Here is a 12,661-nt window from a genome sequence, read left to right as displayed (position 1 = left end):
GCTGTTTTGTTTGTGCTGTAAATGCTGCTGATTTTAATTAGAGCTGACATTGTATAAATCTGCAATTGCTGTAACTCATTAAAAACTTCACTGCCACACTACCATCGAGACCAGCAGGGAACAGTTATATTGGAATTGAAGCCATATCTGCCATAAACTTTTAAAGAGCAGGCTGTTTCATAACCTGCCTTGTCCTCACTGAAAAGGTGTTCCAGTGAGTTAAATGTTAGCATCTGAGACCAAGTTTGTAAGTAGGTTCCATCTATTCCAGTGGTCCAGTGTAAAACATGATTGATCATTCATTCTGACCAGTTGCAAGCAGATTGAATTGCAGTGTAACTGATGAGTAATTGCCGAACAGTAATGCATTATTCTTTAGCCAATACAATCACTCCTTTTATCATACTCGGCCAGCTTTGACATAGCGATACACTAAAGCAGCAGTATCACTTCCAGAAAGTGTCTTCAAACTCATTACACCATGTTTATATTCTGAGATCAGAACGAAATGAGAATTGTAGGCCTGGACTGAATGGTGGAGATGGATGAATATCCTGGAGCTTCCTTATCTTTAAGGGCCAAGGAATATTTATACAGAACTTTCCCCTTTAGTAGATTAAATTACTGGGTTATAGTCCATGACTGAGTGGATTGTACCAGGTTTAGGTCAGGGTCAGCTCAATCGGCTGTATGTACTTTATTTAATTCAATTTTACATGTTGGTTTAAAGTTGAAATTTGAACATACAACTACAAATAATTTGAACTATAATTAATTAAATGGGCAAATAAGAGTTTAAAAATTTACTGTAGTAAATGCATATTGCAGTGTACACTTGAGGCAGAAGCCAATTCAGTGGCTCTGGAGCTGAATCTTTCAAGCACAAAGGTGCTGATGGAAGATCCTCCGATATACTGCTGCTTGTAATTATAGCTGCATAGTTTAGTGTATTTTTTTTAAATTTATAATTCTAACTAGCATCATACAATTCAGCAGTACCTTTAAAAATCTATTCCAATGATAAGAGAGTTCAGCTGAAAGGCTGTTGTCCAGTTCCTTGGGGAAGCAAGCAGCAGCTTTACATGGAATGAAGTTACTGTTATTCGGGGATCAGAACACATCGCTCCATATTTACAGCCATGTGTCCATATTGGGAAAGTCAAATTAACAGCTGGGAATGGGTGATCTTGATTTATCTTGGCGTTGTGCCCTTATGTTGCATGGCATCTAGTTAGATTAATTCCTTTCACTCATGAACCATCATTTCAGTTTTCAAAGCATACGCTCGTTTTTCTGCTCGCCAAATGAAGTTAACAAAAATGTCTTTTGAAGGGGTGTGCTGGTGGTTGCTGATGTCCTTTTCAATGAGGATCACTGACTAAACTCGCTGAAGGTTCTCTTGACTCTCTAGCCCAGGGCCGTTCACAGGAAGTGTGAACACGTACAAGACGATGGGAGTTGTGAAGGGGAGGAGGGGAATACACAGTGCCGATATAACCTAAAGAAGAACAGAACTAGCCCAATCAGTTAGATGATGATTGGCGTGCTAACTCCATGTACCTGACTTGATTCTGTAACCCTGTCTACCCTTGCTGAACAAATCTATTAATCTCTTTTGAAATTTTCAATGGATTCTCAGCCTCAACAGCTTTTTGGGGAAAAGAGTTCCAGATCTCCTGTATGCTGAAGTAGTGCTTTCTGACATCACCCCTGAACAGCCTAATTCTAATTTTAAGGTTATGGCCCCTTCTTCTGGACTTCTCCAGCAGAGGAAATTTGTTTTTCTTTATCTACCCTATGAACTCTTTGATAATCCTCTTAAACACCTCTGTTGGATCAGCCCTTAATCTTCTATGCTTGGGAATACAAGCCAGTCTATGAAATCTGTCTTCATAATTTGACCCTTTTAGCCCTGGTATAATTCTAGTGCATCTGTGCTACATCCTTCCAGGGTCAATATTTATATTTCTCAAGTGTGGTGCCCAGAACTTCCAGCCCCTTTTTTTTATTCCAGCATAAAACCATGGAGGGGAGGAGTGGAGGTGGGGGCTGGCTTGTCACATGACAGTCACCCGGTGATTCAAGCATGGTAGTTGACAGTGTATTTCTTCTTGCTAAAACGAACAGGCAGTTCTCTTAAACTTCCTGGGTCTTGGTTCTTGCTGGGAATGAGCAGTCATTTTGTCTCCACCTCACAGGCCTGGCAATGTAGGATACAGTGTTGAAAATTAGATGGCCATCTTAAGCTGCCAACAAAGCCATCTTTTATCTGTTCCTTTGTAAAATTGTTTTTAAAAAAAAAAAATTCAGATCTGCAGTCAGTGGGTTATCATTCAACAAAGCACATTGCTATGACGATATTCAAAGTTGTGAGACAGATTTTTGATCTCGGGGGAATTGAGGGATATGGGGAGCGGGCAGGAAAGTGTTGAGGCAGAAGATCAGCTGTGTTCATATTGAATAGCAGGGCAGGCTTGCGGGGCTGTATGGTCTACTCCTATTATGTTTTAAGATCACCTTGGGGATGTTGGATTGTAGTCTGAGTGTTTTCTAATGACTAGAAGAGAAAGGTGAACACATAACTATTCTAAATGGCCAGTTAACTGCTATGAAAAATGTCTATTACCAACTTTAAGGATTGACCAAACAATCGTGTAATAACCTTTTCTATGAAAATTCAGTAGGCTGCTGATTTTTTTAACAGTCCAATAAAGGCAACAATATTTCACTACGGCAGCCCCTAGTTTCTGGTTCTGCATGTTACTGGTGTGAATTTTAAAGGAAAAAAAAGTTCATTTTATATAGCATCTTTTAGACCACCACAGGACATCCTAAAGCACCTTTATAGCCAATCAAATACTTTTGAAGTGTAATCCTGTTGTAATGTAGGAAATGCAGCAGCCTGTTGTTATGACCAAGGCCGGAGGCATGCACTGTCCTTCGCTAGTTCCACTTCTCCACTGGTCACAAATATATATGTAAATATTTTAACCAGTTACCGATATGACCAATTATATACTTTATTCTAGTTTCACAATAAAATCCACCGACCTGGTTTCTTTTTAAACAATGCTTTTTTAAATTATAAAATGAGATTTATTCAATAAAGATGCAAAGCTTGTTAACACAAAGGTTGAAATATGAAAGTTCCCTTCTAAATTAACACAACACACGCACCTGTTTTTTTAAAAAAAAGTTTTCTCTGCAGAGATCATTTTTTTTCAAAAAAGACAAAAAAAAACTTTGGCCAAGTACTTGCTAATTCTTAAAGGAAAGGTTATGGTATGGTCCCAGTCCTTTTATTCTGGTGTCCAAATACAAGTAGACGGCTGTCACTGGGATTTTTTTGGAGCAGTTCTTTTCAGGCACCATCGAGAATTAGTCTGGCAGGCTTTCCAGGAGAATCCTTGCATCAGGGGTTTCAGCCATCACATTGGATTGTCAGGGTTTCTCAAAGAAGTGAAAAAAGGATGAGCTGGTGGCTTCTCTCTGAGCAGGCTTACCCCAAGCTGACTCAAAACAATATCCAAAAGGAAACCAACTCTTGATCATCATATATCTTGACCTCACTTCTCTGTAAACAACTCCCCTAGTCATCAAGGCTCCTGCTCTTTATCTAGCTTAAGATATGTGACTCCCAGTAAGGGTTCATTTTTAAACCAATTCCCAAGTCCTTCCAGTGCTTTTTTTAAAAAAAAGTTCCGCATCTTTGGAATTTCTTCAGTCTTCCAAATGAATCCATTTCCACAATTGTTAAACACAAGTCCTCAAAAAAGATTTAAAAAATGGAGGCACATTCAAACACTATTTGGGCACAGCAAGCTCCCACAAACAATGTAATAATGACCAGATATTCATTTCAACACAAAACTAGACTATTAGCCAGGACACTGGGCGTAACTACCTTGCTGTTCAAAATAGTGTCAAGGGATCTTTTATGTTCACTAAAAGACAGCATCTCTGTTAGTGCAGTATAGCCTTGGCATGTCAACCTAGATCTTGTGCTCGAGTCTCTGGAGTGGGACTTGCTAACTCCAAAGAAAGAGTGCTACCAACTGAACCACAACTGACCATGTTTTGGGTTTCGAACTATGGTTCCACAACACCTATGCTGGTGGGTCTTCCCAAATCTGAATCTGCAGAGCATTAAATATTTTAACAAAGTTCACCGTGTTTGTGATATTCTTTATTGAAACTCTGTTTGCTCCACTGAATATTTTTATATTTGGGAATTTGAAAAGTGGATAAACATTGACTCCAATATTTTGAGATGCACTTCATCCTGAGTCTTGCTTTTGTCTAATTTTCCAGTTAATCCTTCTGTTATCTCTCTTGACTCTAGTGTGATTATAACTTGTTTACAGGCACTGTTATGCTGCAAGTTCTGTTTTGACATCATTAGCTCTTTGTTTTAAAAGCGGTGAGACTCAGTAGTGCAGATTTGCGCTCCCAGTTCCACATCGTTGGTTAAACCTGAGCTGTGCATGTCTACTGTAAATGCATATACAGATTCGTGCAGTTTTGCAATAAAGCCTGGCTCAAGTATAAAATTAAAGCCCGACCCGGGCACAGCCAACCCGAACCCGACCGGAGTCAGAGTCCTTTTAATTTTTTTCGCGCCCAACCCGATCCGGCCTGACACGAATATCCTTCATATGTTCCAGCAGCAGGCTATTCCTGCAGATGGAGTTGTGGGGAATCATGAGTAAGCCTGATGCTGTTACTTCCCGGAAGCAGTGTCCCGCCTGAACCCGAATGCTGGACTCTGAATATAGCCCCGACCCGAACCCAACACATAGTCGGGCCACGTCTGGTTCCGGTCGGGTAGCCAGGCTTTATTTTGGAATTGCTAAAAATCTGACTCTCCCCAGCGTCGATGACAAATGTGGACCATCCCAAATGACTCTCGTGATGTTGTAATATGCAGACTAGAAAGTTACGGGTTTGAGTCCTCATCTCCACTGAGGTAGTTGATCTAAGGTAGTGGTGTAAGTTTGCTACAAGTGAAACAGTGTTCCAGATTAAGGAGAAGAAAATCCTCCAGGATTCCTAATTGCCTGCTGGAAATTGAGTGTTTGTTTGAGTATATGTTGGGTTTAGCTGCTAAAATTCTGTCTAAGCTTGCATGGCAAGAATGAACACTGAGACATTCCAACCACACTGTTTCATGCAGCAGTAGACAAACTTTTTTTAAAAAAAAAGAGATTTGGTATAAAAGTCCTGTTTTCTTTCAGACATGAATCAATCTAAATTGACGGTTGGTTTATAAACTTCATTAGAGGATTATTTATTTTCTCAAGTTAGGGCTCTATACAAAATCTATATTCTTGCATCTGAAAAAGCTTTTATTAAAAAAAAAACCTTCCTTTTTCAAAAAAAAAACTTCTACCAATTGTTACCATGTTACTATGCATCTCTGCTCTGAGAATTTTATTTTACTAAGAGATTTCTCTGGAAAGAATGCAAGTTGTTACAAGACAGTTGTGGGAAAAAAATAAAAGGTGTTGTATAAATGCAAGTCGTTCATGCTCTCTGAACATCCCAGTGTTTATACAAATGATTCTGTAAGACAAAACTCTACCAAATCAAAGTAGTGTTGCCCAAAAATGTGGGCAATAACCTATTCCTTACATTTCAAGAGCTATGGTTTTGAACAGTTTCAAAGCTACATCATGATTCAAAGTATTCAATAGTACTAATATTACAAAAATAGAAGTGGACATAATGGCTATTTCATTGTTTAACATGGACTTGTACCCATTGAGGTTTTTCTCCCACAGAAGATTGGACTTTTAAAACTGTGTCGCTATTTCTTTTAACAATAGCATTATCTTAATTAAATTCAGGAAACAGTTAAGTCAAAATCTGAAACGACTGATTTTAAATCGAAGTGACACATTCAAGCCGTCCCAAAATCTTTGACAATAAAGCTCACGGCTGTGCTCTGAGCAGCAGCAACTGTTTTGCAAGCAGAATCTTTTTGGTTTGCTCACTAGAAATGTTGACCATGTCGGGTCCTTTAACGGAGTGTCTGCATGTTCTGGGCAGTGCAGCATGACTGTTTTCAAATGCTGCCTCAAACCAATAAATAAAAACTTCCACTTGCACGCAGGAGGCTACCAGAGAGAAGTGCGGAATGCCAGGGGCCAATCCTCTGCTAGAAAAACCACGCTTCCAGCATTGGCCGGGGCTCAGGACCCTTGCACTGAGCTGAAGATATTTACAAGAAGAAAAACAAGTGGCCATAGTGGAGGGCACTGCCTTTAGGCCTCTTACCCAAAGATGGACATGTTTCTGAAAAATTCAAGGTTTTCTAAACTAGCTTGACGTGTGCAAGAGTTGGATTTAACATTAACCTCCGTTGGTATGACAGTATAATAAGCAGAACAAAAATCACACTTTCTTTGAGGGAATGCACTGTCAGATCATGAAATGATGAGTGTTAGAACAGATGCTTTGTAACTTGCAGGGAGAAGCACTTGTGATTACTTCGAAACTGGAACATGAAATAGGCCATTCAGTCCCTGTTGGTTCGTTCTCCATATGTCTGACAGTGATGTTCAATAGTGAATTCCTGAGTGATCGATTTTAAGATTTTTTTTTTTGGCCCAATTTTTAGCAGCAACATTTTTGATTGCACTTATTTCCTTTCTTAAAAAATGATGGGGATTCCTTTCTCCTCCTAATTAAACAAAACCATTAAAGGAAGTATGTATACAGACCCTGAGAATACCCTTCGCAGACTGCAACACCAGGGGCAAAGGCTGATCTATACCACTTACTAGAAGCTGCCTGGCACGCAATCACGTCAGAGATAGCAGTGGCACTTGGGACCCCTTCGGTCTTTAATTTTTATGCCTTGATGCTCATTCCTACTCACCACATCAATCATTCACAGTATGCAGATGTATCAGTCAGGTCACTGATGCATTGGGGCACGTTCTACCTCCCTGTGGCAAATCAGCAGCAGAATTAAGAGACCCTGCATCTTTTCCACAATTTTTGAGGGAATCTTGTATGGGGTTACGGATTGCACCCAAGTGGCCACAATCCCCAGCCATGTGCTGTTTATGGAATTGGCTTTAACGAGCCCTGTAAGAAAATTAACAGCATTTGGAGGCTATTTCTGCAGTGTCCCCCTTGTGTTTCTGTTGCCAGTTTGTAGAAACACTTCTTCCAAAGGCACCTGCCATTTTCCGATCACTACAATGAGAAAACCTTTGATTTCCCATTTGGGAGTCCTCAGTGTCTTTTGTAGAAGACTGAGGAGGACCAACAGCAAATCCAGTTTTACCAGAGATTCTTTGCACCCAGCTGCTGATACCCAGCCACCAGAATCTATGGCAGCAATACACAATACTCCAGCAGCCGTGCGCTGTGGAGGCTTCTGTTTACAAGGGGGACGGACTTACTGTGCGTGCTCCACGATACCCTGTTATCAGACTTCTCCACTGGCAGTGCTGTGCATGTAGCTGTTGCAACCACCCTTAACTTCTAAGCTTGTTTTATTTTTGGTTAAACTGCAATCATGGTTTTTCTCTAATTCTTGCCTTCCCCACTGCTTTTATTCAGCTCTTATATTAATATGGCCTATTCCTGACAGTGAGGTACACTGGCAACTAGGTTTTTGCTAATACATTCAGAAACATTTAGTGAATGTGCTGCTGACTTGCACACCCACCACTGGAAAGCCTCTCCGCTTCCATTAGTATCCCCATCCTAAACGCAGCTATGTCCTCACGCTTTGCTGTCTGTTATAATGCTTTGGTGCACCAGGCTACCAGACAGCTTCCTTTCAACTGTTATTCAATATCCTAGTCACTTAATTTGATTTAGTTTCACTGTTGCAGTTTTACGAACATCTACAGAATCCATCCTTCGGCAAATTTTGTTTGGTTGATTTAAGTTTTGACTGCATGTGAATGAATAGCCCTATGGAATCGGACAACATAAAAAAGACCATGTAACTTAATCTAGATGCAATTAAGTAGTTTCTCAAAACAATTCTTTTGGAAGGAAATCAATTGAAATGGATACATTTCTCCTACTTTAATGTTCATCTGAAGGTTGACACTATTAAGAAATTAACCCATTGACTGGAGTCTGATTCCAAAGACTGAGCAAGTAAACAGATTGTGGGTTGGGAACTGATCTTAGATTATCAAAGTAACCATGGGATTAAGAAATACCAAGGGGGCAAATGCATATGGGAGTCCCTGTTGCTCTCTGATTATCTGGTTGAGTATCATATTGAGTATCTGGGAGTATGGCTGGGGCTGATTTCTGTGCACTGTAGTAATGATGAATAAGTCAACATTTTACTTCTGTGTTTCAGCTTGATGACTGTGCACTGCAACTGTCCCACAATGGTACCTATCTGGATCTGGAGTCTAACTTGGCTGAACAGAAAGATGAACTGGAAGGCTTCCTGGAGGATCCTGGGTAAGGAAACCTTTTGTAGGCAGTGGCCTATATATCTCTGTTTGTCCTGTAACAACAATGCAACACCTCAACAGTGATAGGCCGTAACTCGGCATTCCTGCTTGAATCTACTCTGATCTAAACTGACTTGAGTACGGTGTGAGGACCATCCCTGACTGGGTGCTTCAAGATTCAGTTTCTCTATTAGAAAACCTCTTTTTAAAAAAAAAAATTCTAATTCTAAAGTTTTTAGTGTTTGGTAGTAATTAATCGCATAATTGTGGGAATAATAAAACCATTTTTAGCTCTGCCTACAACTTGTCAATATATGTAGGGCTTTGTTCTGTTGCTGGCTGAGCTTGGTAATATAGTTTACTGCCCTTATGTGTGTATATATAAGTAGAATGCTTAAAGGAGCCAGGCTGCCCTTTACAAGGATAAATTTGGTCGACTGTTGCAGTGTGATAGCACATGCACTTTAATTGCACATTATTCCTTGAACAGATCTGTGCAGTCATTAAACATGACCGTATCAATAGATTGGCATGGCAGTTGTAGAGTATAGATCCTACTGTCAAAAACTCCCCAAATTTCTCTTTTTTTCAAAAGATCATGCAGCCTACTACTATCTTGAGGACTGACAGTTGGATACATGCCTTCGTCAGGGTCTAGTCCACCCTAAATTGCCCACTACCTCTTTTCTGTGCCCTACCCCCATTCCTTTCCTAGATTGACACAATAAGTGTCCTAAATTGTTTTAATAAGGCAGAATTGTCCTCCCACCACCCCCTCTCCCTTTACATAGTGCTTTCAATTCTGTGCAAACCTGTTTTGCTTGCTAAATGAAAATAAATAATTAACTTTGCAGTCCACAACTACAAAATGTACTTCAGTGGCTTTTACCTTTTTTGATGACGTAGATGCGCTCATTTATTCAGCTGGACATCTCATACCTCAGTTAAACTACGACCTAAACACTGTTGCTGTATGCTGTTAATGAAACAGAAGAATTTCTTTAAAAAATAGTTAATGCACATAGTGTATGTAACTAAACTAAACTGTTACACATTTGACTGAAATATAGTGTAGTGCCCTTCTAACGGGAGATGAAGCAGAATTCTCATTGATGCTGCACTTTTTGCATAGGGAGGGATGCTATTTGTTAACATTTTGGTATAAGTAGATCTGTATGACTCTGTGGAAACATTTTGCTTGTGATGGGAATGCTTCCACCATGAGACAAGTATAGGTCTGGAACCTGCTATCATTTGGGAGAAGTTCTGCTTAACACTCTGTGGCTTTGGGAAAATTGTAGGAATTTCTTTTGTTCATTCACGGGATGTGGACATCGCTGGCTAGGACAGCATTTATTGCCCATCCCTAATTGCCCTTAAGAAGGTGGTGGTGAGCCACCTCCTTGAACTGCTGCAGTCCATGTAGGGGAGGTACACCCACAGTGCTGTTAGGAAGGGAGTGCCAGGATTTTGACCCAGCGATATAGTTCCAAGTCAGGATGGTGTGTGGCTTGGAGGGGAACTTGCAGGTGGTGGTGTTCCCATGCATCTGCTGCCCTTGTCCTTCTAGGTGGTAGAGGTCGTGGGTTTGGAAGGCGCTACCTAAGGAGCCTTGGTGCGTTGCTGCAGTGCATCTTGTAGATGGTACACATTGCTGCCACTGTATGTCAGTAGCGGAGGGAGTGAACTGTTTGTGGATGGGGTGCCAATCAAGTGGGCTGCTTTGTCCTGGATAATGTCAAGCTTCTTGAGTGTTGTTGGAGCTGCACTCATCCAGGCAAGTGGAGAGTATTCCATCACACTCCTGACTTGTGCCTTGTAGATGGTGGACAGGCTTCGGGGAGTCAGGAGGTGAGTTACTCGCTGCAGGATTCCTAGCCTCTGACATGCTCTTGTAGCCACAGTGTTTATGTATGGCTACTCCAGTTGAGTTTCTGGAAAGCCCCTGGAAAGGGCGGCATTACCCCTGAAATAATCAAGTGTGCCAAGCCTGCTATACTCTCAGCACTCCATGAACTGCTTTGCCTGTGCTGGAATGAGGGAGCAGTACCACAGGACATGCGTGATGCCAATATCATCACCCTCAATAAGAACAGGGGTGACAGCAACAACTACTGTGGAATCTCCCTGTTCAGCATAGTGGGGAAAGTCTTTGCTCGATTCATTTTAAACAGAGTCCAGAAGCTGGATGAGCGTGTCTACCCTGAGGCACAGTGCGGCTTTCGAGCAGGGAGATCCACCATTGACATGTTGTTCTCCCTTTGCCAGCTACAGGAGAAATGCCGTGAACAACAGATGCCCCTCTACGTTGCTTTCATAGATCTCACCAAAGCCTTTGACCTCATCAGCAGATGTGTTCTCTTCAGACTACTGGCAAAGATCGGATATCCACCAAAGCTACTAAGTATCATCACCTCATTCCATGACAATATGAAAGGCACAATTCAGCAAAGCGGTGCCTCATCAGAACCCTTTCCTATCCTGAGTGGCTTGAAACAAGGCTGTGTTCTCACACCTACACTGTTTGGGATCTTCTTCTCACTGATGCTCTCGGGTGAGGTGCGTTCAAGTCTTCAGAAGAAGGAATTTTCCCCCCACAAGATCAGATGGCAGGTTGTTCAACCTTGCCCGTCATAGAGCGAAGACCAAAGTACAGAAGGTCCTCATCATGGAACTCCTCTTTGCTGACGATGCTGCATTAACATCCCACACTGAAGAGTGTCTGCAGAGACTCATCGACAGGATTGCGGCTGCCTGCAACGAATTTGGCCTAACCATCAACCTCAAGAAAACGAACGTCATGGGACAGGACGTCAGTAATGCTCCATCCATCAATATCGGTGACCATGCTCTGGAAGTGGTTCAAAAGTTCACCTACCAAGGCTCAACTATCACCAGTAACCTGTCTCTCGATGCAGAAATCAACAAGCGCATGGGAAAGGCGTCCGCTGCTATGTCCAGACTGCCCAAGAGGGTGTGGGAAAATGGCGCACTGACACGGAACTGAAAAGTTCGAATGTTTTAAGCCTGTGTCCTCAGTACCTTGCTCTACGGCAGCGAAGCCTGGACAACGTATGTCAGCCAAGAGCGACTTCTCAACTTATTCCATCTTCGCTACCTCCAGACAATCCTTGTCATCAGGTGGCAGGACCGTATCTCCAATGCAGAAGTCCTCAAGGCAGCCAACATCCCCAGCATATACGCCCTACTGAGCCAGCGGCGCTTGAGATGGCTTGGCCATGTGAGCCGCATGGAAGATGGTAGGATCCCTAAGGACGCATTGTACAGCGAGCTCGTCACTGGTATCAGACCCACCGGCCGTCTATGTCTCCGCTTTAAAGACGTCTGCAAACGCGACATGAAGTCCTGTGACATTGACCACAAGTCGTGGGAGTCAGTTGCCAGTGATTGCCAGAGCTGGCGGACAGCCATAAAGGCGGAGCTAAAGAGTGGCAAGTCGAAGAGACTTAGCAGTTGGCAGGAAAAAAGACTGAAGTGCAAGGAGAGAGCCAACAGTGTAACAGCCCCGACAACCAATTTTATTTGCAGCGAATGTGGAAGAGTCTGTCACTCTAGAATTGGCCTTTTATAGCCACTCCAGGTGTTGCTCCACAAACCACTGACAACCTCCTAGGCACTTACCCATTGTCTCTCGAGACAAGGAGGCCCAAGAAGAAGACTCCAGTTCAGTTTCTGGTCAGTGGTAACCCCCAGGATGTTGGTGGGAGATTCAGTGATTGTAAGGCCATTGAATATTCGGGGAAGCTGGTTAAATTCTCTCTTGTTTGAGACAGTCATTGCCTGACACTTGTGCGGCACCAATGTTACTTGCCATTTATCAGCCCAAGCCTGGACATTGTCCAGGTCTTGCTGCATTTCAACACAGACTGCTTCAGTATCTGAGGAGTCGCAAATGGTGCTGAGCATTGTGCAATCATCAGCGAACATCCTCACTTCTGACCTTCTGATTGAAGGAAGGTCATTGATGAAGCAGCTGAAGATGGTTGGGCCTGGGACGCTACCCTGAAGAACTCCTGCAGTGAGGTCCTGGAGCTGAGACGATTGACCTCCAACAACCATAACCATCTTCCTCTGTGCTAGGTATGACTTCATCCAGCAGAGTGTTTCCCCCCCCCCACCACGGATTCCTATTGACTCCAGTTTTGCTCGGACTCCTTGATGCCATACTCCGTCAAATGCTGCCTTGATGTCAAGGGCAGTCACTC

General features: G+C 42.3%; 1 protein-coding gene across 7 annotated transcripts in view; it reads left to right on the top strand.

Annotated features, from left to right (window-relative positions):
* fhod3b (formin homology 2 domain containing 3b) overlaps positions 1–12,661 on the top strand; it is a 603,766-nt gene that overhangs the window by 21,278 nt on the left and 569,827 nt on the right. For all 7 annotated transcript variants that reach the window (XM_068055417.1, XM_068055443.1, XM_068055407.1 and 4 more), the window contains exon 2: positions 8,336–8,442. In XM_068055417.1, the coding sequence (XP_067911518.1) occupies positions 8,336–8,442 (107 nt within the window). The remainder of the gene's footprint in view (positions 1–8,335; positions 8,443–12,661) is intronic.

This window comes from Heterodontus francisci, chromosome 2 (genome assembly GCF_036365525.1).
Source record: "Heterodontus francisci isolate sHetFra1 chromosome 2, sHetFra1.hap1, whole genome shotgun sequence".
In the NCBI taxonomy this organism is placed as follows: Eukaryota; Metazoa; Chordata; class Chondrichthyes; order Heterodontiformes; family Heterodontidae; genus Heterodontus; species Heterodontus francisci.
This window is presented reverse-complemented; position numbering and strand designations above follow the sequence as displayed.